We start from the raw sequence: 24,782 nt of genomic DNA, 5'->3' as shown, positions 1-24,782 counted from the left end.
GGTGAATGATGCATGCATGCCTGTTAGAGGACCACAAAAAATTATGTGCACCGACTTTAAAACTGCTTTACAGGCCTTTTAATTATTTATTAATATTAATTATACTTTAAGAAAGTGAGATGGAAGGAAGGGATGGGTGATTTTAAAGGGCACACAGGATTAGTATTAGTGGGATTAGAATAGTTTTAGTTCTATTTTTGTATTATATTCTTGTTGCAGTTTAGTTTTTTATAGACCTCATATTTATTTATTTTAATTCTCTATCTGTATTATTGCTGTTTTTGCCTTTGTGTTGCTGCAACAACTCCATTTCTACTACCTTATCTTTGGATGGAAAATGAAGACACAAGGACAGGTGGTTAAAGTAAACTGAGGTAAACTTAACACTAATAGATGGATCAAAGACATAAGAGGCCTAAGGCTGATGCAGCCTGGAGAAAGTAGGTAAGCAAGGGGAGACAAGGAAATGAGGCATGAAAATCAGAGACAATAAAAGGTGTGAGCAGGTATATATACTGTACGTCCACAATAGAGGAAACTAAAGTGTGTGCTGTTGGGCGGTTCCTTAAGGTCTCCAGTGTGAGTGCATGTGTGTTTGTCTGTGTGAGCGGGATCCTCTGTAACGCATGCACGGCCATGCACCGTGGATTAGTTAGTAAAATCCAAGTCTAGCTTATACTATCCCTCAGGATCTCACAGTGCAGTGCACCAAACCATACTGTGTGTGTGTGTGTGTGTGTGTGTGTGTGTGTGTGTGTGTGTGTGTGTGTGTGTGTGTGTGTGTGTGTGTGTGTGTGTGTGTGTGTGGTGTGTGTGTGTGTGTGTGCGTGTGTGTGCGTGTGTGTTACTCTTGAGTGACATTTCACAAATCCAGAGGACTGGGCTAATGATGTCCCCTGTCTGACTAAATCAAAGCACCAAGAGGTTGTGGGGAGTAGGAAAAAAAGTGAAATAGAAGATAGCAGGAGAAAGAAGTAAGAGCTGTTCATACTATACTAACCAGTGCAGGCCTAAAGCCGTGGTCCTTAAGAATGAACACACTGTTTCAGGGACACTCGCCGACATCAGGACTAGTTTTAAATTGTTGAACGTCTGCTTTATTTGTGTATACTAATGTATGTTAACAAGAAAATGTTCAGTAACATTCTTGAGAAAAGGTATTGCACATTTGCCAAAAGCAATGGTGTCATACTTTTCCATTATGCTGGTTCCTAAAGAGCCAACTAACGCTAATGCTAAAGCAGTCTGTATCAATGTCAACATTTTACCATTGAACATATTATTCACTATACTAAAATAATAATACTGCAAAGAAAGTAAGTACTCTAGAGAACTCTAAAAGCACTAAGAGCAGATTTGAACTTACCGAGTTGATGCAAGCGAGCTCCTTGTTGAGCAGCCAGGGTAAGGAGAGTTTCCCATATCCCTTGTAGCAGGACTGAATTCTTTCTTTGATCTTCTCCTTTATCCTCCTGAGGGTGAACAGGCACAATGCTGACTCTTTGGGTGGTTTGGCCCGATTCTTCTGACCCTGAGAGAAGACTGTGAAGAGGATGTCTTCATTCTCCGATATCCCCAGAGAGTTGGCCAGCTGCCGGCCTGGACGAGCCAAGAAGGCATCCTGCACCAGGCGGTACTCTACCCCATCTTTAGTGCAGCCAATGGGGAACTCAACGTAGGAGTAAAACTTGGGGTCGTCCACACAAAGGCGGACAATTTTTGAGGTGAAGAACTGCTCTCCACTGGCATCAGGTGAAGTCAATTGGGTATCCAGCTGCATTGTTAGATAATAGACAAACTGCTCGCTGCTGAAGCTGTAAACATAATAGATGTCGAAAGCAGGGAACTTGGACAAAGTGTCAGAGGGGATCTTCAGCTGAGAGGAGACAAACTCATCCTGATAGACAAAACTGAACATGTCTGCATTTTCTTCATTCTCCATCAGCTTGCGGCTGGACAATGTGGGGAAGTACTCAGATTTGCCATCAATGGGGGTTCCGATGAAAAGCTTGCTGGTCGGACTGTGGGGGGAGCTTATGATGACCCCGGACATGGTGCCCGACTCTGCCATACTAGAAAGGTAGTGCTCCTTGCGGTGGTGGGGTTCGCCAAGCTTAAAGAGGTCATCCAGACGTAGGAACTGGCAAATTCCCTGCGAAGCGCTGCCACAGGCAATGAGGCGGTTCTGTGCGTAGTCTATGAGAAGAAGCTTGTTCACATTGGGAATCTGGGCCAGGTCATGAGGGCAGGACTGAACACTGGGTGGAGGGTAGCACTTCTCATTGTCCACCACTGGGCCAGTCATGTGGCTGCGAAGTTTGGTCAGGTTGCTAGACAGCTTGAAAATCCAGTTGACAGCTCCCACGTAGACTTCTCCAGTTTTGTTGTGGATGGCCAGATGTGTAAGCCCCCACTCAACAGGAGCAAATAGTTTGAAGGGTGGGGGTTGGCCGCCAGAGAAGGATGAGCTCATGATAAGCAAAAGCCCCAAGAGGAGAAACAAGTTCCCTTGGCCAGGGGCAGCCATTGACCGAGCTAGGGGGCACATATCTGGGCCAGGTTTAGGGGGTTGGAGAAGGAAAAACTGAGGAGGAGGAGGAGTACAAGCTCAGGTACCAAGACCCAAGTCAGGATTTTCTTTCGTTTTTGTTCTTCTGTCAAGGAATAAAGGAGGACAGTTTTGAGGGAGAGAGAAGGATAAAGGGCGGGGCAACAAAACGCCTATTGATTCACTGTCCTGTCCTCAGCGTTGCAAGCAGTCATCAGGAACATCATCCACAGATGCACGAGGTGGGAGCCCTGGAAGGCAGGAAGAAAACAGAAAAACACAGTGAGCATCTATGGAACATTTCCTATAGATTATGCATCAAGCAGGCAGAGACGCATAAAATGCTCACAAATTGCACAGCCAAAATTAGAAGAAAATAAACAACCTGACATTTGCCCCAGTGATAAATAAATAATATCAAATCAAGTCTGGAAGGCAAATGGGTGTCTGCATTTAATTATGAGTGAAGATAGCAGGGGAGGCATGGGCCGATTATTAAAAGCTCTGTATACATAATGGGAGTCTTTCTGGAATGAGTTAAAGACTCACAACATCGAACTCTTTAATATTTCATAACTTTTAACTTTGCCATGGTGGCTTTGGAGGAGGCACTGTTAAATTGACAGCAAGCAATTTATAGCCAAGTTTGCTCAAAGGCTTTCCTGCCACGGTTTAAATGGTATCAACACACTATATAAAGTGACCCCTTATTGTAATTACGCCTGCAGTTCTGGCAACTGTATCCAGGCATTAGGCTCCCATGGCAGCACAGCAGGTTGCAACACACACTGCCTTCCCTTAGGGAGCTATGATCACACAACATACTATACATCAGGACAAATATAACTTAGCAGAGATAAATATAAACTCCCTTGACTAAGATGTACGCTGAAAATTCAGTATAACTCTTCTTTTTGAAAAGGTCTCCAAGTAACACAACACTCTTGCTAATCCTGACCTGTCTCTTCAAACATCAATCACAGTCCATATACTGAAAACATGCCTGTCTCTTGCTATTCTGTTACCTATATGATTTAAGGTGCCCTGCCACACGTCTTTCATTACTCTGTGGTAATGTCTGAAGTTCTACCATCAATCAATTAATAAATCAAAATGTATTTATGTAGCAACTAGCAGGTATCCAAAGTGCTTAACATCAGAAACCAAGAGTAAAAACACATATCATATAATAGAAATACTGAACATTGAAATCAGAAAAGCTTACAAAAAACAAAAAGAAGAATTAAATTGTCACACCACTGCTACGTACTAAAAGCCAGACTAAACAGATACGTTTTGAGTTTGGCCCTAACAAGAGCTACATCTGTAATAGTGCGAATATCAGGGGGTAACTTGTTCCAGAGTCCTTGTGGCAGCAACTGCAAAAGTCTGATCACCCTACCGTTTATACAACAGCAATGACCGGTTGTGCTCCTGCAAAGTTAAAATTTCAGACAAATACTCCAGGGTCAGACAATTTAAAGCCTTAAAAACAAACAATAAAATCTTAAAATCTATTCTAAAACGCACCGGGAACCAATGCAGGGTGTAGAGAACGGGAGTGATATGTGCACGTCTAGATGTACAGTATTTGTTAAAAAGCGAAGACGTGAGATGGAGGTCTGATTCAGACCAACATAGAGAGCATTACAGTAGTCAAACTTTGAACTAATAAAAGCATGAATGGCCTTTTCTAGGTCGTGCCTGCTCCAAAAAGACTTAACTTTAGCCAGCAGACAAAGCTGGAAAAAGCTCATTCTAACAACATTACTGATCTTGTTGTCAAATTTCATGCTGCAATCAAAAGCAACCCCCAGGTTTTTGACAGTTGTCCTAGTGTAAGATGCCAGAGCTCCCAAACTCAAAGTTGGACCATTTTGCATGCCTGAAGTACTAAAATAATACACTCCGTTTTATCTCCATTCAAATTAAGAAAGTTTTCTGAAAGCCACAACTTAATATCAGAAACAAGGTAACCAAGGCATTTTTTTCACAAAAATGTTAGAGTCCATGGTCCTGGATTCACTTGTGTTGTGTGCAGTTGTTTATCGCCCACCAAAACTAAGAAGGGAGTTTAGTGAAACACTGGCATTTGCGTTTTTATAGGCAAATAGATTTGCAAATCATCTGCGTGGCAATGAAAAGACAGGTTGTGCTTTCAACAGCATATATAAAGAAAACAGAACCCAAGAATGGATCCCTGAGGAACCCCACAAAAGAGAGGAGAAACTGACGAGGAGAGGTCACCAATATTAACAGAAAAGCTCCTATGATGCCTACACAACGCTCAAGGCGAGAGAGGAGGACTGCAAGGTCCACTGTGTCAAACGCTGCTGTGAGGTCCAAAAGGACTATAACAGTAGGATTCAAACATAGAGTTCTGTTGTAAAAAGGCTTATAACTGTGTAAAAACCTTTTTTTTTCAAAAACCTTTGAAAGAAAAGGCAGATGAGAGACTGGTCTAAAAGTAGACAACACTGTGGGGTCAAGATTAGGCTTTTTAAGTAAGGGCTTGACCCCAGCATGTTTAAAGGCACCTGGGACAGAACCTAAAGTAAGATAGAAATTTTAAAAAAGTAAGAAGACTCACCCCAATGGTGCTATTATAAGCCTCCTTCCCCATTCTGGCGGGAACAATATCTAGCGGACAGTTGGTAGGTTTCATGTGTTGCACTACCTCACTAAGTAGCATCAGAGAAACTGGCTTAAATTCCTCAAACAAAGCTGAGTGTGTAGGAGAAGCAAAACATCTTAAAATTAGCACTGGTGATTTTCCTGACAGATGCTACTTTATCAATAAAATAACAGAAATTTCTCAAAGGTACTGATTGACACATCTGTCGGAGCAGAGGTGCATGGATTTATGACATGAGTTAATAGTATTAAATAACACTCTAGGTTCATGGCAACTGCTAGTTATGACAGAAGAGAGATTGTGCATCTTCGTAACCTTTACAGCATTCTGGTATGTGGCTAGACTCTCCCTTAATACACCCAGTGACACATGTAAATTATCTTTCTTCCATGTTCGTTCAACTTGTCTGTAGTGTTGCCTAAGGGCCCTTGTGGTGTCATTTAGCCAGAGGTCTACCTTAGGTTTAATAGCTTTAATCCGATGAGTGGCAATAGAGTCTAGGATTTCAGTGCATGTGGAATGGAACACAGAGAGAATGTTATCTGGGGAAGAGGAAGAGACCAGACCATTCTTTTCATAAAACTGTGAGCCCACAAACGCAGAGGCAAACTCTCCAGCTGTAGAGGAGGTGATGCAGCGGTGCCTAGAAGCTGAGGAGACAGGCTTAATATGGGGAAGTGATCTGAGTTACCAGTTTCAGTCCAAGTGAAACTGAAAGCCCATAGGAGATGATGAGATCCAAGGTGTGGCCTAGATGATGTGTCGGCCCTTCCACACATTGGGTAAGAGAAAAAGAGTTCAAAAGTGTTTTAAAATCATGAGCAAGTGGGTTTGAGGGACAACACACATGGATGTTGAAATACCCACAAATTAGGAGCTTGTCGTATTTAGGAACAACATCAGCTAAAAACTCAGAAAACTCACATATAAAATCTTTGTTGAGTTTTGGTGGGCGATAAACAACTGCACACAACACAAGAGAATCCAGGACCATGGACTCTAACATTTTTGTGGAAAAAAAGCCTTGGTTACCTTGTTTCAAGCCATTGTAGTGCAGTTTGGAAAGCCTGCAGGAAGACTCAATTTTTGCCAGTTCTCATTCATATTCAGTGAGCAAAGCTGCTTGACTCTGATTGGCTAACAGCTAGTCAATGAGAGCCTGACTATCAGCATCCTTTATCCAGTGCAATTGGGCGAGCTCATGAATAGTATTGAGCTCAGGCAACATGATTTCAGACTGACCAGCTTTTGTAATTGTCCTGATTTCTCCGCTTATTTCTTTTCAGTGGCTAGAGCTGACATAGGAGGTAGCAGTTTATTTTCACATTCATAACATAACACAAACACATATGGACCTAACAATTTCAAAAAATGCAAGGCAGGGCACCTTTAAAGCAATGCTCAGACATGCAATCATACTGTATCAAAAAGGCTGACCTCAAAGTTTTTTTTTATAGACCCCTCATGTAAAAAAGTTGAACCTAGCTCAACTTCTGCCGCACTGAAATTATCTGGCAATGTATTGCAGTGGGAAATCAAATGCATTTAAGTAAAAATAGCAGTATAAATACCTTACAATTTCAGTTTTTCCTGAAATTGTCGAGACAAGGGTTTGTCACCGGTACCTGTGGCAACATGCCGTCACCAACCACTTGGGTTTCTTTCTTTGGTTTTTTTACACAGTTTTACGGCCCAACTTCCTTCCTCACTGCTGTCGCTTTCCTCTCATACCAGCTAATTCTGATAAACAAAGAGAGGGTTCTTGGCAAATAAACATTTACTTAGGTCTGCTTTCATTTATGAGCGTCGCCTGAATATACAAATATATTTCACACAGCACACACTGTACCCCACAGCTCGTATCTCTTGACAACCCGGGATGCAGATAACGGAGGCGGTATAATAAAGGGCAGGAGTGAAATAATTTATAGGATGGAGGGGGGTTTTTTTACGCGTAGAGGAGGAGAAAAGGAGGAGGAAAAAGGGAGAGTCTTTGCTCCTTTGGGCGTCCTCCAAATACAATACAATGATGATGAGGAGCAGGGTTTGCGGGGCCTGTGATGCTGCTTGACAGGCCAATCATGTTCTTGCAATACTGGGGCATTAGTTCTCCGGTAAATGCTGATTATGCAAAACAGGATGCAATTCTCCCATGGACCTCATGCTTCAATTTCACCTTGACTATCAAAGTGTCTGCAAGAAGGGCTGTTTATGACCATGCCAACTCAGAAAAGATGATTAACTATAGATCCTTACGATAAATTCTTATCTTGGTTTGCGCCTCCTGCTCTCCACGTGGCGAGCCACAGGACCAAGGCTATCAGTCTATAAATCGCCAAGAATTCAGGTCAGTATACCAAGCACTGAGGGATGAATGGGTGGGTGTTTTAAAACCCATTTTTGTTTTATACAGCTATCAGGCAGGCAGTATGTGAGAGAGAGAGAGAGAGAGAAGACAGAGAGAGAGAAAAATGCCCTTTTGGAAGTATTGAAAGAATTAAACACCTTGGTAAGAGGAGTCATTAAATTGCACATCAATTGTAGTCGCTTCAGCTGCAAATAGTGTGTGAGAGAGAAATGAAAGCGAGAAAGAGAGAGAGGGTAAGCAGGAAAGAAGAGAAATAGTAGTGGCGATGTTCATGGAATAGCAAACCATAGCTCAGCTGAGACAAAGCTGGCAAGGTTCAGGGAGAGGTGGTGTCATCCAATTTCCACAAATGAAATGCCGGGACAAGACGTATTGGAGAGAGAAAAAGCAAGATGAGGAAGAGGAGCAGAGCAAGAAAAAAAAAAGAAGGAGATAGAGAGGAGGAGAAACTGCACAGAGAAAGACAGAGAAAAGGAGCCAAACAAAAGGCAGCACTTCTGCTGCATTTTAAGTTAATCAGAGGTCTTCCTGTGCTTGAATCAAACACCAGGGGAGCCCTGGGGATCGAGGTACCTCAGAATGGTGACTCCAGACAGAAGGGCCTGAGCGGCAGTTATCAGATATACCCTCTCTCTCCACTTTGTGAGATTAAAACGACTCGACACAGACAGCGGCTGTAGCCGCTATAAAGTGACGAGTCAGCCTATAAAAAAAACTAATTTCTTGCTCAACAGTACAGTCGCGCTGCGTGACAAGAGCAGATGCCAATTTAAAACGTGGTGGCACGTAGGGAGGCCGGCTACCTCATTTGCCTTTGTCATTTCCAAGTGAGGGAAGCAGAATGAGGGAGCGGGCAAATGAGAGAGCCTGATAAAGAACCAATGAGAATGTAGAAAAAAATCATCCCTACAGTAATTCCTCTTCATTTAGGCCAGCCACGGCTTGATGTAAGAGAGTGTGAATCGCACAACAAATTGCATCTGGGGGTCTTTGGCTGCTTGTTATCTATCCCGGTAATAAGACAATGGCATCACAACACACGTTAGCGAAGTAATGTCTTCACAAATGGGCCCCCAACTACCTCTTTCTCAATCCCTCCACTTCCACTCCAACATGGCAGAAATGCCCAATTGTTGAGGACATAGGCAATTTCTTAGCTTCTTACGTACATTCCTCTTTTTTCTTAAATTCCTCCATTTTCCCTATAGCCCCTTATCCCTCTAAAACCTCTTCAATTTCTTTTTCCTCAAGAGCTAAAGTGAAATGGTGGGAAGACCATCAAGGAAAAACATGTCAATCATTTTGGGCTTGAGCGTGTCTGTGGCTTTGGGAATGGCCAGCCACCATATTGGGGGAGCCGAGGCTACTATCACAGCAGGGAAAAGCATTAGATATGACGGGCTTTAAGGGGCAAAGTTGATTGGCTTTGATATTGGGACGCCCTATCAACAAAATGTTAAAACAGGACTGTGCCGTGTCCCCATTGGCATTGGGAATTGGATTGAGAGACTGAAAGGGAGGACATAAAGGAAAAGCTTAGAAAGGAGGGGTCCTTCAGCCTTACTATATTTAACTACATCTTGTGACAGCATAGAGTCCAACCTGTCACACGGGAGGTGGCATACATGACATCACAAACTACAGAGGCTGTGATGCAACATCAGAGGACCTGAGTGCAAAGCTGGCAGAAGAGCTGAATTGCTTCTTTGCTCCCTTTGAGTCATCACTACAGCACCACTCATCCGCCCCAGCCCTGCCTACACCCCCACCTGGTTCCTGCACTACCCCAGCCCAGCCCCCATCCACATCTGGTTCCTGCACCACCCCACTCACAGTAAAGGAGCACGACGTCGGACGAGTACTCCTGGCAGTGAACTCAAGGAAGGCTGCCGGCCCAGACGGAGTACCTGGCGTGCCCTCACCAGCTCGTCCTAATCTTTACCAGGATCTTCAACCTCTCCCTGGCTCAGGCAGTCCTCCCGCCCTGCCTAAACTCAGCCACAATCATCCCAGTGCCGAAGAAGTCTCCCATCACCAGCCTAAATGATTACTTTCCTGTGGCCCTCATCCCGGTAATCACCCCGGTAATCATTCGAGAGACTTGTTCTTCAACATATCAAGGACTGCCTCCCCCCAGACCTGGACCCCTATCAGTTTGCATACCGCACGAACGGTTCCACAGAAGATGCCATTGCCGTAGCTCTTCACTCTGCGCTGAGCCACCTGGAGCAGAAGCAGAGCTACCTCCGGATGCTCTTTGTGGATTAAAGCTCACTCTCGGCCTCCCCCCTCTCACAGAGGCCTGGATAAAGGACTTTCTCACCAATTGGCCCCAGACGATGAGACTGGGCCCCCACCTCTCCTCCACTTGCACGTTGAGTACCAGCTCCCCACAGGGCTGTGTGCTGAGCCCCCTCCTGTACTGTCTCTACACCCATGACTGCAGTCCAACCCACAGCAACAACCTCATCGTCAAGTTTGCTGACGACACCACAGTGGTCGAACTCATCTCAAAGGGAGACGAGGCAGCCTACAGAGAGGAGGTCCTGAACTTGGCAGCTTGGTGTTCGGAGAACAACCTGGCTCTGAATACCAAGAAAAGGCAAGGGCGTGGAGAGGTCCACACCTTCCGGTTTCTCTGCGTCCTCGTCCGCTGACATCTCCTGGACAGACAACACCACAGTGGTCATTAAGAAGGCCCAGCAGCAACTACACTTCCTGAGGGTCCTCAGGAAGTACAACCTGGACTCCAACCTGCTGCTGACCTTCTACTGCTCGTCCATTGAGGGCCTGCTGACGTACTGCATCACAGTATCGTTCGGCAGCAGCACCGCGGCAGACAGGGAGAGGCTGCAGAGGGTTTTAAGGTCAGCACAAAAGATCATTGGCTGCCCTTTCCCCTCCCTGATGGACATCTACACCACCCACTGCCTCAGCAGAGCAGAGAACATCAAGGAGCGCTCCCATCCCGGCTCTGATCTGTTTGACCTGTTACCCTCAGGTAGGCGCTACAGGTGCATCAGAGCACGGACTAACAGACTCAAGAACAGTTTCTTCCCAAAAGCCATAACCAACCTGAACTCACACATGTACTGACTTCCCTCCATAGCCTACCCCCGGCCCCCAGACTTTCTTCTTCCCTCCTACTGTGCAATATCATACAGTGCAATATTTAATATTTACCCATTTCATTTCATTACTGTGCAATATTTAATATTTAGTACTTAACCATTTCATAACAGTGCATATTTATTTATTTGTTATTAATACTTAACTACTTTTCGCATAATGTGTATTCAAAGCTATTTTTTATATGTATGATAGTTGCTCTCAAGACTCATGACTTTGCACCAGGTCTCCCCGCATCTCCTTTTCCTCTGCACTACCTATTCTTTATATTTTTATATATTTTATATTCTTATATTTTATATCAACACTGTAAAGGGGTTGCTTCAATCTCATTGCACAGGTACTGCACTTGTGTATAATGACAATAAAGGCTTTCTATTCTATTCTTATTTGGCTAAAAAGTGGCGGGAATCCCAAGAAGAGATCAGGGGGTGGTGTGTTCTCATGTACGTTGTGAAGAAATTTCAGAGACTGGTCAGCTGTTGGTGACTCTTTTGAGCCGAGCTGGATCAACTCTCCCTCTTCTCCAAAGCAGCTAAACCTGTCTGTTCAGATAATGGTCGCTCCTCAGTCCTAGAGTTGTGCTGATTTATTGTCCGTGGCATATCAATTACAGCACTCGCCACTGGAGGGGAGAAAGAGGAGGAGAAGGTGGCAAGAGAGGGATGATGATGAGGAAAGAAGAAGAGCAGCACTCAGACAAATCCTCTACCCTCTGCACTGCATCATATGTGGGTCACATCTAGGATAAGAAGACGAGGTGAGAGGGTGGAATTGAGGGTTTAAAGTAAGGGAGATGGATGTGTGAGAATAATGGAATACGGCTATGAAAACTAATGCAAATTCTCAAGACACACCAAGTCTATATATGCAAAAAGTAAATTATTGTAACCCAACCATAGCATAATTCCCCAATTAAGAGTTCATTGAAAGCAATATGATTTAAAAGACACTGGGTGCACTTCAACCCACACACACAAACTGCATATCTTCTCCTCTGTGCACAAAATAATGGTATATATATATATATATATATATATATATAACACAGTGGTGTGAAAAAGTGTTTACCCCCTTCCTCATTTCCTGTTCCTTTGAATGTTTGTCACACTTAAGTGTTTCGGAACATCAAACCAATTTAAACAATAGTCAAGGACAACACAAGTAAACACAAAATGCAATTTGTAAATGAAGGTGTTTATTATTAAAGGTGAAAAAAAATCCAAACCATCATGGCCCTGTGTGAAAAAGTGATGGCCCCCTAAACCTAATAACTGGTTGGGCCACCCTTAGCAACCATCGCAACCAAGCGTTTGCGATAACGTGCAATGAGGCTTTTACAGCCTCCTGGAGGAATTTTGGCCCACTCATCTTTGCAGAATTGTCCTAATTCAGTTACATTAGAGGGTTTTCGAGCATGAACGGCCTTTTTAAGGTCATACCACAACATCTCAATAGGATTCAGGTCAGGACTTTGGCTAGGCCACTCCAAAGTCTTCATTTTGTTTTTCTTCAGCCATTCGGTGGTGGACTTGTGGTGTGTTTAGGATCATTGTCCTGCTGCAGAACCCAAGTTTGTTTCAGCTTGAGTACACGAACAGATGGTCGGACATTTCCTTCAGGGTCTCTTGGTAGACAGCAGAATTCATAGTTCCCTTTATCACGGCAAGTCTTCCAGGTCCTGAAGCAGCAAAACAGCCCAGACCATCACACTACCACCACCATATTTTACTGTTGGTATAATGTTCTTTTTATGAAATGCAGTGTTCCTTCTACGCCAGATATACTGGACACACACCTTCCAAAGAGTTCCACTTTTGTCTAATCGGTCCACAGAATGTTGTCCCAAAAGTCTAGGGGATCATCAAGATGTGTTGTGGAGAAATTGAGACGAGCTTTGAGTTCTTTTTGCTCAGCAGTGGTTTCTCCTTGGAACTCTGCCATGCAGGCCATTTTTGCCCAGTCTTTTCCTGATGGTGGAGGCATGAACGCTGACCTTAACTGAGGCAAGTGAGGCCTGCAGTTCTTTGGACGTTGTTGTGGGGGCTTTTGTGACCTCTTGGATGAGTCGTCGCTGCGCTTTGGGGTAATTTGGGCGGCCGGCCACTCTGAGAAGGTTCACCACTGTTCTATGTCTTTGCCATTTGTGGATAATGGCTCTCACTGTGGTTCGCTGGATTCCCAAAGCTTTAGAAATGGCTTTATAACCCTTTCCAGACTGATAGATCTCAATTACTTTCTTTCTCAATTGTTCCTGAATTCTTTGGGTCTCGGCATGATGTGTAGCTTTTAAGGATCTTCTGGTGGACCTTACTGTGTCAAGCAGCAGCACTTGATTGTGAACAGGTGTGGCAATAATCAGGCCTGGGTGTGGCTAGAGAAATTGAACTCAGGTGTGGACAACCACAGTTATAGTATGTTTTAACAAGGGGGGCAATCACTTTTTCACACAGGGCCATGATGGTTTGGATTTTTTTTCACCTTTAATAATAAACACCTTCATTTACAAATTGCATTTTGGGTTTACTTGTGTTGTCCTTGACTATTGTTTAAATTGGTTTGATGTTCCGAACACTTAAGTTGTGACAAACATGCAAAGGAACAGGAATTGAGGAAGCGGGCAAACACTTTTTCACACCACTGTGTGTGTATATATATATATATATATATATATATACCACACAACACACACAACACACAACACAACATATATATACACACACACCAACACACACACACCACAAATATTAAAACACACACACACACACACACACACACACACACGAAAAAAAGATGCAACGAACACAAGGATTATGCACATGCAAGTCAAAACCACATGTACAAAACCCATTCTATCTCAATCGCCCCCCACCTCTTCACTCTGCAGCCAACACACTCCAAAGACTGGAGATTGCCCAGGGGAGGAAAAATAGATGGGTGAGGGGTGGGTAGAGAATTGAACCGCACGAGGAGGTGGCAGGAAGCGGATGGTGTGGTTGGTTAGAGAGGAGGTAAAATAGAAGGGGGGCCAAGCCCTGAAGCCTTAATCCTCTCCCAGGGTCTGCCTAATCTCACCACCACTATCTGCATATTTGAAGAATGGATTACCATCCACCGTCACACTGACGGATGGGTTGACTGAAGCAAAGGGATGGGTCTCAATCGCTGGACAGACAACACACTCACAGACAGACAAACAAACAAAAAAGTCTGACTGAAGTTATTGAAGGGTAGAGGATATGGGTTGCTCTCGAAACTATCGTGGTGCTTTGAGCAAATCCAATCTCTCTCAATCTGCAGGTAGGCCTGGTGCAGACTAGTCATTTACAGCCTGGTTAGCCCACCAGTGTGACATATGTCAAGGAAGGGGTTGGTGGGGCGGCTCAGACCACCAATCTGAAACCAAAACAATCTCAAAAGCTTTGTGAGATACGGGTTTCTGAATGTCCTCTACCTTTAGTCTCCGGGTGAGCTGTTCAAAATCTCCACGGCTTTCTACACAACTAGCTGGGATGAGGTGGCTAACCGTAGCCTGCTTGCGCTAGCATGCTAGCTCGTTCTTAATGACAAAACACTGCTACAATACACACTAGTTCATCCTTAATCTACAAAAGAACTACTTACGTGTCCCCGTTTTGCAGGTATTCCAAAAGTGCTTCCTCGTTTAGAAGAAGTCTCCCAGCTAATCCTGCCTTGTACTGACCAAAGTTGGAGAAAGTCATCTTCTGATCATTACCTAGCTACTGCGCATGTGCAACTCCCAACAAAGATAGTTTCCCAGTTACAGTAGGACAGGCGAGAGAGTGGTTGGTAAGACTGCTGTTGTTGATTAGTGTTTACGTTCCCAGCGTTGCAGTTCCAAACCGTAACATTAGTTGGGACAGACGCCTTGTTTCTTCAGGCTAACTATATTAGCTTTAGTCAGGCAGGGAGCAGCTTTCTGCGCTTAAAATTGGCCAGGAGACTTTGTAATAACATTGCATTAATCAAGAAAATTTGTTTGTCTTTGCAGAGAACGGAGATGCAGTATTTTTGTAGAGGATTCTCTTATTTTGTTTACAAGTTACAGATGGAGTCTGGGTTTTTTGTTTACATCTTACTTTACATACTTCAGGCTGTTGCAGCTAGCTCAGGGGAGAGACTATGTGACACTAGGTGGTACAGCCTGAGACAAACAATTTTTGCCTTCTGCATTTTTGTTTTGCTTTTCCCTCCACTGTACCGAACTCGTACCAAACCGTGATGTCTGAACCAAGGTATGAAACGAACCGTGACTTCTGTGTTCCATTCCACTCCTAATTAACAAGAAAATTGACAAAAGGGCATTTAGTGATGAAAAACGTATATCCAAAATATGAGCTATCACTTTTAAAATGCCAAAATCAACCCTGTCCCTATATCGTGTTCCAGTAATCCAGCAAGCCAAGACAGATTTCAGAGGAGGTAGGCCCAATTTCCAAGAGGTCAGACAACAAGGCAGTATTATATATTGTGGTATCTTGTATCATTTCCTTCCTGCCTTGGCTGGGGGAACAAGCTGACTGGCAAGCCTAAAGGCGTATAAAAAGTCCTTATGAGTTCTGTTTTAGTGCCAACATAAATCTGTTTAGCGGAGGACAAGCGCTGGTGCCCTTTTTCTGTGGTGGCCTGCCAAAACAAATGCCCTGTTCCAGAGTACAAAAGTAGTGTGTGCGTGCGTGCGTGTTAGAAAGTCAAGAACCGGAACAAGCTCCCTGTCTTTAAAGCATCTTGCTGGGAAGACTTTCAAGCCATCAGTCCAGCTGAAGTGATAAAAACCTGATCTCGACCTGTCTAGCAGCAACCCTTGAAACACTGGTCTCAGACATCGTCCTTGCTTTGTTCTACATTAGTTTTGTCCAAGTACGTTAGCCAAAAATACTTTCTTTACAGCAGACGCTTTACAAGCTGTTCAGCTCTGTTCCATGGAATAATGGAATCCAGAGATTGTAAAATGTTTTTGAGAAAGTATCATGAGCCACGGGTTCACAAGACACGTAATAATAAATAATCATTAAAGTATGAAAAACAGATTTAAAGATTTACACCACAGCCTTTTTGTTACCCTGGTAATCTGTTATAATCTGACTGATGGCACTTATTTTCACTGTCCTCCTCTATTTGTTTCCCAGGCTTGAATAAGTAGTCTGCACAAGGATGAGGGTAGAAACTGCCAGACAATCCACTCACACATTCAAGGGCTGAAGTGGCTATAAGTGCCAGGACAACTGCTTATCTGACACCCAATGTGCCTTATGGATAACAGATGTGTGTGTGAGTGAGTGAGTGAGTGAGTGAGTGAGTGAGTGAGTGAGTGAGTGAGTGAGTGAGTGAGTGAGTGAGTGAGTGAGTGAGTGAGTGAGTGAGAGAGACAGCTGCCACTCCTAGACAGTAGACAAACTGTGGGCACTACATCACACACATTCTTCATCTCCTCATTCCCTGTGACAATAAAACACTCACACACTCTAGCACTTTTGGAGGTAAATGGGATTATATGACGACAGGCATTATTTCAGACATGCGGTGTTTGTTGTGTGTGTGTGTGTGTGTGTGTGTGTGTGTGTGTGTGTGTGAGTGTGTGAGTGTGTGTGTTGGAATTGGTTTCAAATGTGTGTATATGTGCCTGTGCACTGAGGCTATAGCGCACAGTTATTCCTGCTCAGCCTGCATTTGTTGAAAATGACACAGAGGGAGAAGGAGGTTGTCGTCTACAGTGTGTGTTTAAGATGAGGCCACAAGAGTATGAAACACCACACAAACATACACCATGGCAACACTGACACCAGCTTCTGAATCTGACCACTGCCAATCTCACACTAAGTCTGCTCCAAACTGGAATGCAGAAGGAATGAGCTGAGAACAAACCTCAAAGTGGAATTCATCACCTCATCAAACAAACACATACCATGGATATTTGTGTGAAAAGAAATCTGTTTGACAGGTGTGTGTGTGTGTGTGTGTGTGTGTGTGTGTGTGTGTGTGTGTGCCCTACCTTATCTTTTTAAATCTAATTTCACCTGGCAAAGCTAGCCTTATGCTAGCATTCTGTATCAAGTATAGAGTGAAACAGCCATTGTGTTTTGAATGCTTTTTAAGCAGCTTGAGGTTGTTGGATAGTGAACGACACCATCTCGGTGCTCTGAACAGTTTATGAATACTGTGTTTGATTTGGCTGGAGAACAAACAGTTGAGCGCCCCAGGGTGTCTCCGAGGCACGCAACCCTTGTCCTTCCAAAGAAGAGCAGACAGTATTTGTCTCTCTTTATATCTACCCTAATCCTCTCACCTTTATTTCTTTCTCTCAGTTTTGCAAAAAACGCTCACATATCTCTCCTCTAGTCACATGTTCTACCTTTTATGGCTCATAACAGTGTAGAAACCCAAATAAGAAACAAACTGTTCAAACACCACATTTATGGCAACCAAAACAAACTAAAGGAGCAAACATTTTCTCAACCCCATTTCCTCTCTCAGGGGTGAAATTCCTGGAAAAACAAAAGGGCTTCATTTCAGCTGAAAAGACAGAATGAACCAGCCATGGCATAAAACCTGCCCACATTTTAAAAAGGGAACATGCAGACACACAAACAGACTGATGCAGGCACCGTCAGATTAGTGGTTTACTCTTAATCTCTCGCCTGTGTTTGTACGACTGGGTCTCTTTTCATGGCAAATCCTGTGTGTGTGTGTATGTGGTGGTGTGTGTGTGTGTGTGTGTGTGTGTGTGTGTGTGTGTGTGTGTGTGTGTGTGTGTGTTGCATATGTAGGTCAAGGCCGCAATGTGCCCGATACAAGTCACTTAGTAATGCATTTGTGCAGTTCAATGCTACAAGGTTGGCTCACCATAGCAATATCACACTGTTGGGTATTGCTAGGAGTACAGATTCAATTGTTGGTAAATCATCAAAGATGGTTTAACAAGATTAATCACGTTATGAATATGAGTATTAATAACTTTACAACATTGACAAGACCAAAACGGGGCACCACCTTTGAAACTAGGGACCAATAATGCACTGTGAAAACAGACTCATAGTTGGCGTTCCCTTTAAAATACAGATCTTAATTAATTTGATTAATTTATCTTGTATCTCTGAAAGGAACAGACAAAGGGGTGATGCATTGTTTGTAGCATGAAGCCAATGCTCTTTCTGTTTGACATGGCTTTAGGAAAACAACAGTGTTGCACGATCACAGCCAGTGATGACATGCAACAGCAGGCTGTTAATTTAACGTGAAGTTATCCTTGATGTACAAGTACAGAATATCCCCGTGTTTTCAGAGCAGGATTAAATCTAATATTTTAGAATTTGGGGGGGGCGGGGTGGGGGGGGTCGTCAAGGGGAACAGTCTGAGAAAAACTAAACGGCAGAGGTCAGATCAGGTCAAGTACAATCATGAAACATAATGCAGATATGTGAAATGGAACCCCCTGGTAAGCTATTTAAAGCTTCTGTAAAGGGGCCCAGACACTAGCAAATAATACACCGATATTTTAGGAAACTACGCTGTGGAGTGTGAATGGTGCCCGGCACTCTTAATGCTATTTACAAACCCAGCAAGCATCTACATGCCCCCCCATAACTTAAATCAACAATGAGCAATGCCAGTTACTTACAACAAAAGGTCAACCACAAACAACCTTGTGGTTTTCATTCAGTCATTCTGTCATTCAGTCATTCATACCACCAATCAAGTTGTGGTTTGAGCTTTCTAAGCTGGTTGTACAGGTGTTGATGCCATGAAACCAGAGGTGAGGACAGGTTCAGTCAGTGGACTGACAGTGAAGTAGGACACAAAATGATAAACGGAGGATATTGTTGAAGAATATCAACTGGTAAAAACAAAGTCTTTACACAGTATGTAAAACATATTGTGGTTGGTGACTGAAAAACTGATCAACTGGTACTTATTAGCGTGTATATGTTGTGAGCTTTTTTTTAATATAAAACTTTCAAGTGCACTGAACAAATATGTCCTGTATAAGGTATGTTAATTATATAAATTACATCCATCTATTAATAGACTGTTCCAAGCTCTTTCTGTTACAATATAACCGGCTCATTCCTCCATAGTGCTGCTTAGATTCTCTCTGCTGAGTTCACTACAATGGAATGCAGCCCGTTCTGCCCCAAACAGCCTATTACCAAACACTGCCGTCCTCAAATGCAACTCCCTCCTCCCTACTTTCTCTTCCTCACACCCTCTATTTATGAGCTTGACTGATCATTGACACCCAGAGTGCTGGGGTTGGCTTGTGCTGTACTGCTGTGAGTGTTGACTGTTGTAAAAACCGGCATGCCATCATAAATGCTCTCTCTAAGGTTTGAGGACAGTGCTGTTAATGGTGGTAGTGTGTGGAAGAGCAGTCGCTTTAAGGAGAAAGGTATTAAAAAGAATCACTGTCTCCTTTTGTTTTAATGGCACCATAAATGTAGCTTCCCTTCCTTGAAATTAATGTTTCCAGATTAAGTTTATGTGGACTGCCGACATTGTCAGTGCTAGTTGAACGGTCAGTTCTCCCTGGGATTGCACGAGTATTTGAAAATGATGAATCAGCTGTAAACCAACAGCAAGAGCAGCAGCTAATGAGAAACTATTTCAAACTACCAATGTCAACTTCAAACTGACATTATTCTAAGGCAAGAACAAACTAAAAGTACAGTCTGCTCTCGGCCATGTCATATCTGCGGCTATTTCACTGTTTTTTTGTGTTGATGGGAAGAAAGTGTTGTAATACATATCTATAGAATCATACCATCTAAACCAGAATCCTTTTTTATTTCCCTTTTGATATTACATTATAAAAGAGACCAACACTGGACCTTAGCACTTCAAAGACTTCACACAAGTCCAATACTTAATCTAGCTCATGTCTTCTCAGCTGTGAATTCTGTTGGTGCTCCATCTCACTTGATATGGTCTCCAATTATTAAGTTTATTAAAACAGACAGACAACTGACCATCTGCTCTATGTTTTTCCTGCAGTCTGAATCATTACGTCCTCTAGGCTAGTACAAGTTTAAGCAAATAAATGTAATGCTTTGTTGTAATGACAGCACGCAAGCAAAAGCACTTAAATACACACTGGCAAACTCACACAAACAAGTACACACAGTGTATCTGGCTGTTTCAGACAGCATATTTATCCATCTTAGTCCATTAAGGCCCATATTGTTTCCGGATGTGTGCTGTTGAGGAGTAGTAGTAACCATATCATTGGCTATGACTGCATGGCTTTGTCCTATGCTCTAAATGCATAGGACATGCCCATATTATAAAAAAATATTTTGTGTCTCTGGTGCTTCCACACACATAGAAACTTGGAAAAAACAATTTCTGAATGTCCTCTCCCTTTAGTCTCTGGGTGAGCTGTTCAAAATCCCGAGACAAGGTGGCTAATTGTAGCACATGTTAGCGCTAGCATTCTAGCACTGCTACAACACACACTAGTTCACCATAATCTACAAAAGAACTACTTACATGTCCCTGTTCTGCAGGTATTCCACAAGTGCCCCTTGTTTAGAAGAAGTCTCCCAGCTAATCCTGCCTTGTACTGACCAAAGTTGAATGCTAAAGGTCAACAGACAGAAGGTCTCCAACATTTTATGCATGCAGGTCATACTTTATTTGTAGATTATGTGGAAATAATTTCTTGTTCACTGTTCTGAAGAAATGAGGTACTGAACACTCTTGTTCTGCATAAAAATAAAGAAAGGCTGACTCAACAATAAGCCAATCAGCAACCCAAAAACACACTGACCCTGACCGAACATGGTCAAACTCAGCACAACATACAGGAAGATTCCCAACAGCATACACACTCAACAGAGACGTTGCCATGTCCAGGAATTCAGTGTGACAGCGCCATTCATTTTGTTTTAACAGCACTGTTATATCTGAGTCATATGAGGCCAACGCAAATTATCTTCAGTCGCGCCATGTGGAGCTGAAACAAAGGAAGCTCGTCTATCCCAACTGTTTTTAGCTCAGGGGATATTCAAGCCAACAGACAGTGTGTGTGTGTGTGTGTGTGTGTGTGGTGTGTGTGTGTGTGTGTGTGGGTGTGTGTGTGTGTGTGTGTGTGTGTGTGTGTGTGTGTGGTGTGTGTGCGTGTGCGTGTGCATGCAAATGTTTGTGCATGGTTTTCAGTGATGAAAGAATAGGGGCTTGTGAGCTCAGACGATTTCCTGTCTTGTCCCAGATCATCAGCACATACTGTATTCTGGTGAAGCGCGACACAGAGCGCTGCATGCATCACTGCTTCACTATAGAGGCGGCTACAGAGAGAGACAAAGGCTGGTGTGTAAATGTGGGTATGTGACTAGTACCTTATTCGCAAACAGGTATCCTAGTTTTTTAGTAGTAACTACAACACATACAGTAACACCACTTTTGATGACTTTAACTACCTAAGAGACTAAATGTACATTTAATGATGTCTACAGACTAAAATCTTCTCAGCAAAGACAAAAAAAAAATCTAAATCAGATAGGAGTCGGGAGAAAAGAATAACAAAAATATATAACAGAAGATGGAGATTGAGTGAGAAAGGTTGTAATTACCAGGTGGGGGGAAAGGTGAAAAGGTGAGGTGATGAAACTAAAGAGGAAAGGGGGAATGATAGAGGGGTGAGATGAGAGGAGTTGACTATACCTTTAGCATAGCCAGCAAGGTGGAAGCAGGAGGAGTGGAGAGAGACAAGAGAAGAACAGTCTGTGCATGTTCAGCTAAAAGGGAAACTTTGTTTTCTCAGCTAGTGGGCAACTGAGTGCCTGTCTGTCACATAACTATACCCAACACCACTTCAACTTAGACTAAGTACTTCAAAACAACACTTGTCATGGTGCCGCACTACAACTTCCACAAGGATTCCACATTTTTAGAGTTTTAATCGAGTGCTTTAATAGTCATACATTTATCATGGAGTTTAAATAACAGTAGCTGGGAATCATTTTGTAATGGCTGAGACCTGTTGGGTATACTCTATTAGATAGAGAAATAGAAAGACATGTCTCTCACCTGATTTTAGCCTTGAATTCATCTTTTATTATTATTTTCACATGGATACAAAATTCAGGTCACCCAGTCGGGCTTCAGAGACATCACTCCTCTGTACCTCACAGTACATCACAGCCTGCAGCTTTTTTCTTTCTACACTGTGTGCAGCATATTCTTTAAAATACAAGTTTTGTCATTGTGAAAATCTTACATTAACTGGGATTTGTAGTTGTTCCTTTTCTCCCAGTCTCTTTTTCTCTTATGCTAATCAAGGAAAAAAAACATTCTCTCTGATTCAGAAGAATAAACATATCAAAATAAATGTGCATGATAAAACAGTATTAAATTAAATGTGGGAGCTGCACTTTTAGAAAATGCTATTGCTCATAGCTACACGGTGTAGGTTGTACAGTATATAGCAAAAGGAAAACCAATTGGGCTGTAATCTCCATTAATTGTATGTGCTAATGTATCAAACTAGCATTTGTTTTATGAGAATGTTTAAAGGAGCATAATTAAGGTTTGGATGAAGGTATAACCAACTGGAAGCCATAGTCTTTTCTACCAAAATATTCCTCCCCAGGCCAAAACGTCTAAGTAGAATTCCTGTCTTCAGTCCAGCACATCCATTTCATGATCACGAGCCTTTTGAAAGGCGCCTGGCTGTTCTTGGAGCCCTCCCAAAAGGAAGGGCCGGGCCTACTTGTCGGTCCAGAAGGACAAGTAACATCAGCCATTGTGAGTCAGACACATGGCAGAGGGGAGGAAGCAGTGAGATTCAACAAAAGACAAAACACACAGAAACCTCGAGCACATGTCCATTAGGTCATATTACGGAGACTGTCTCTCAACTTGTCAGACAGCCCAATTAATAAAGCTTCCGCTAGTGTACATGTGGCCTTTGTGTATATTCTGTGTGCGTCCGATGGCCTTTTGTGTCCGTCTAAGTTTACATTGGACATTCCTTGTCTAAATGTGGCAAGTGGCAGAGGGGGGGGGGGGGGGGGAGGAGGAACTGTGAAAGACAAAAAAGGAGAAATAGGTGGATGAAAGAAAAAGTGAAAAGTGTGTCCAAAGCGCTTGTCAGAGCTGTTACCGCAACAGGGCTCAGGACAAGGTATTGCTTCAGGGAAGAGGAGAGCATGGGGAAGGATAACAACAGATATGGAGAGAAAGAAAAACACAGAGGGAGAAAAGAGAGAAATGTTAGCACAGAGGTAGAGAGATAAGGAGAGACTGGTGGGAGCGGGGGAAGATGAGAGGAAGAGCGGTGAGTGAGAGGAATGCCAGAAACAAAGAGGGGAGGAGAGAAGGCAGGAGAGAAGAGGGACTACATATATCAGCGTCTTTTTCCAACACAGAATATGAAAAGTCTTTGGCATAACGATGGCTTATAGGACACCCGCTGCACTGGATGCTACAGGCCTGAAGCTGCACACATGCCCGTCTTGTTGTATGCTTGCCAACTTCTTGACAAGAGAATTTAGAAGGAAGACAAACTTCTCTCTACAAAGCCCCACACTGAGGGTCTCCTACAGAGCAGATGAATAAAACTGGCAATTTTAGTCTCAGGTCTGAATATTGCTGTGCATGACAGACATATCCTCACTGGGGGGCACAATCATAGCATGATAAGAAATACTCTGCTCCCTGTGGTTTTAAACGTGTTTAAATGTTATTTGCCCCAGTCTGATTAAGTCTTCCTTCTGTTTCTACTGCATTCCAGCCTGCTGAATAAGCACCTTGCTCCCTTCACCTCTGCACACCCTCCCTGTGCATTCTCAGCCGGCAACAAATATATCACACCGATACAGGCCAGGCAAATGACCTGCCATGTTCCATGGTCCTCCAGGGACCTACTGCCACTCATAACTCCCCAATCCCTCACTTATTTCAGCCACTCACTGCCACTTTCAAAGTAGATTGAAAATATGGCTAAGGTGTTACTCGAGGGCCATTATCATACATTGTTTAGGTATTTATGCAAGATAGGTCTCAATGCTTTAAGTGAAGTAGATGCAGTTGGTAATGATGCAAGAAATGTTGGGATATATGCCATGCTTGGAAGTGTAGGTGTAAAATTTGATGGAGCACAGACATGGGGGCTTTTAGGTTTCAACATTTATAATCGTATAGGACAGGCACGGTAGCAATATTGAAGTCAGCATGTTAATGTCCTAAGAAGAAAGATAATCTATATCAATATTAAACAATTGCAGTCCCAATATACTGCAAAGTATAAGCAACATTTTTGCAGGCCTTCTAGTTATTGCCAGCTTTGTTATCAATGTATTCTGTTCAGCACAGCAACTGAGATCAAGCTTTGCCCGTCTGGTGTCTGAACTGGCTTAATACAAGCAACCTTTTGTTCTCTATCAAATCACTTTGCACAGAGCAAAATCAGTTCTACAAAGCTCTGGAATTAAACCACAACCTAATATGTCTTTGGTACAAGTGGGCCTTGACCTATTATTTGACAAACGCTGTTTGATAATGGGATTCAGCACTAAGCCGGTCTCCATCGCTACACTGCAATCCACTTTCCTCCTCAGGTCGGCTGACCCTTCCCTTGGTGGGCTGAAGGATGGCTTGTATGATCTCTTCTGGCTTGTTAAAACTCGTGAATTCACAAGGGGGAAAGGTTAAGGCTCACACAACGACAAGGACCTGTCACCAGAGTCATGCTTGTGACCTCTACCTACAATGAGTTGTCCCCAGAAGATACCTTCTTCTTTCTTCCTTTTCTTAGGCTCTCTCTCTCTAGAGGTATACCACACACACACACACCACACACACACCACACACACACACACACACACACACACCCCACACACACACACACACACCCCACACACCACACACACACACACACACACACACACACACCACACAACACACACACACACACACACACACACACACACACACACACACAGAGGGTTTTCAGCTTAATCGACCAAGAGAAAGCACATTTTTTGAAAGAAACGAATCGTGAATTTCAGTCGGGAAGGTGTCTTGCTATACGGCCTGACCTTTCCGAGGAGAGAAGACGTGAATCCATTTCTCCTGGCGTTGTTTGT

The 24,782-nt window shown here is 43.2% G+C and overlaps 1 protein-coding gene across 1 annotated transcript in view; it reads right to left on the bottom strand.

Annotated features, from left to right (window-relative positions):
* plxna1b (plexin A1b) overlaps nt 1–24,782 on the bottom strand; it is a 203,582-nt gene that overhangs the window by 159,156 nt on the left and 19,644 nt on the right. Inside the window, 1 exon segment of the mRNA XM_032513838.1 lies at nt 1,367–2,799. Within this exon segment, the coding sequence (XP_032369729.1) occupies nt 1,367–2,548 (1,182 nt within the window). The 5' untranslated portion in view covers nt 2,549–2,799.

The sequence above is a fragment of the Etheostoma spectabile genome, chromosome 4, assembly GCF_008692095.1.
Source record: "Etheostoma spectabile isolate EspeVRDwgs_2016 chromosome 4, UIUC_Espe_1.0, whole genome shotgun sequence".
In the NCBI taxonomy this organism is placed as follows: Eukaryota; Metazoa; Chordata; class Actinopteri; order Perciformes; family Percidae; genus Etheostoma; species Etheostoma spectabile.
Note: the sequence above shows the minus strand (reverse complement) of the source record. Positions and strands in the feature narration are given on the sequence as shown.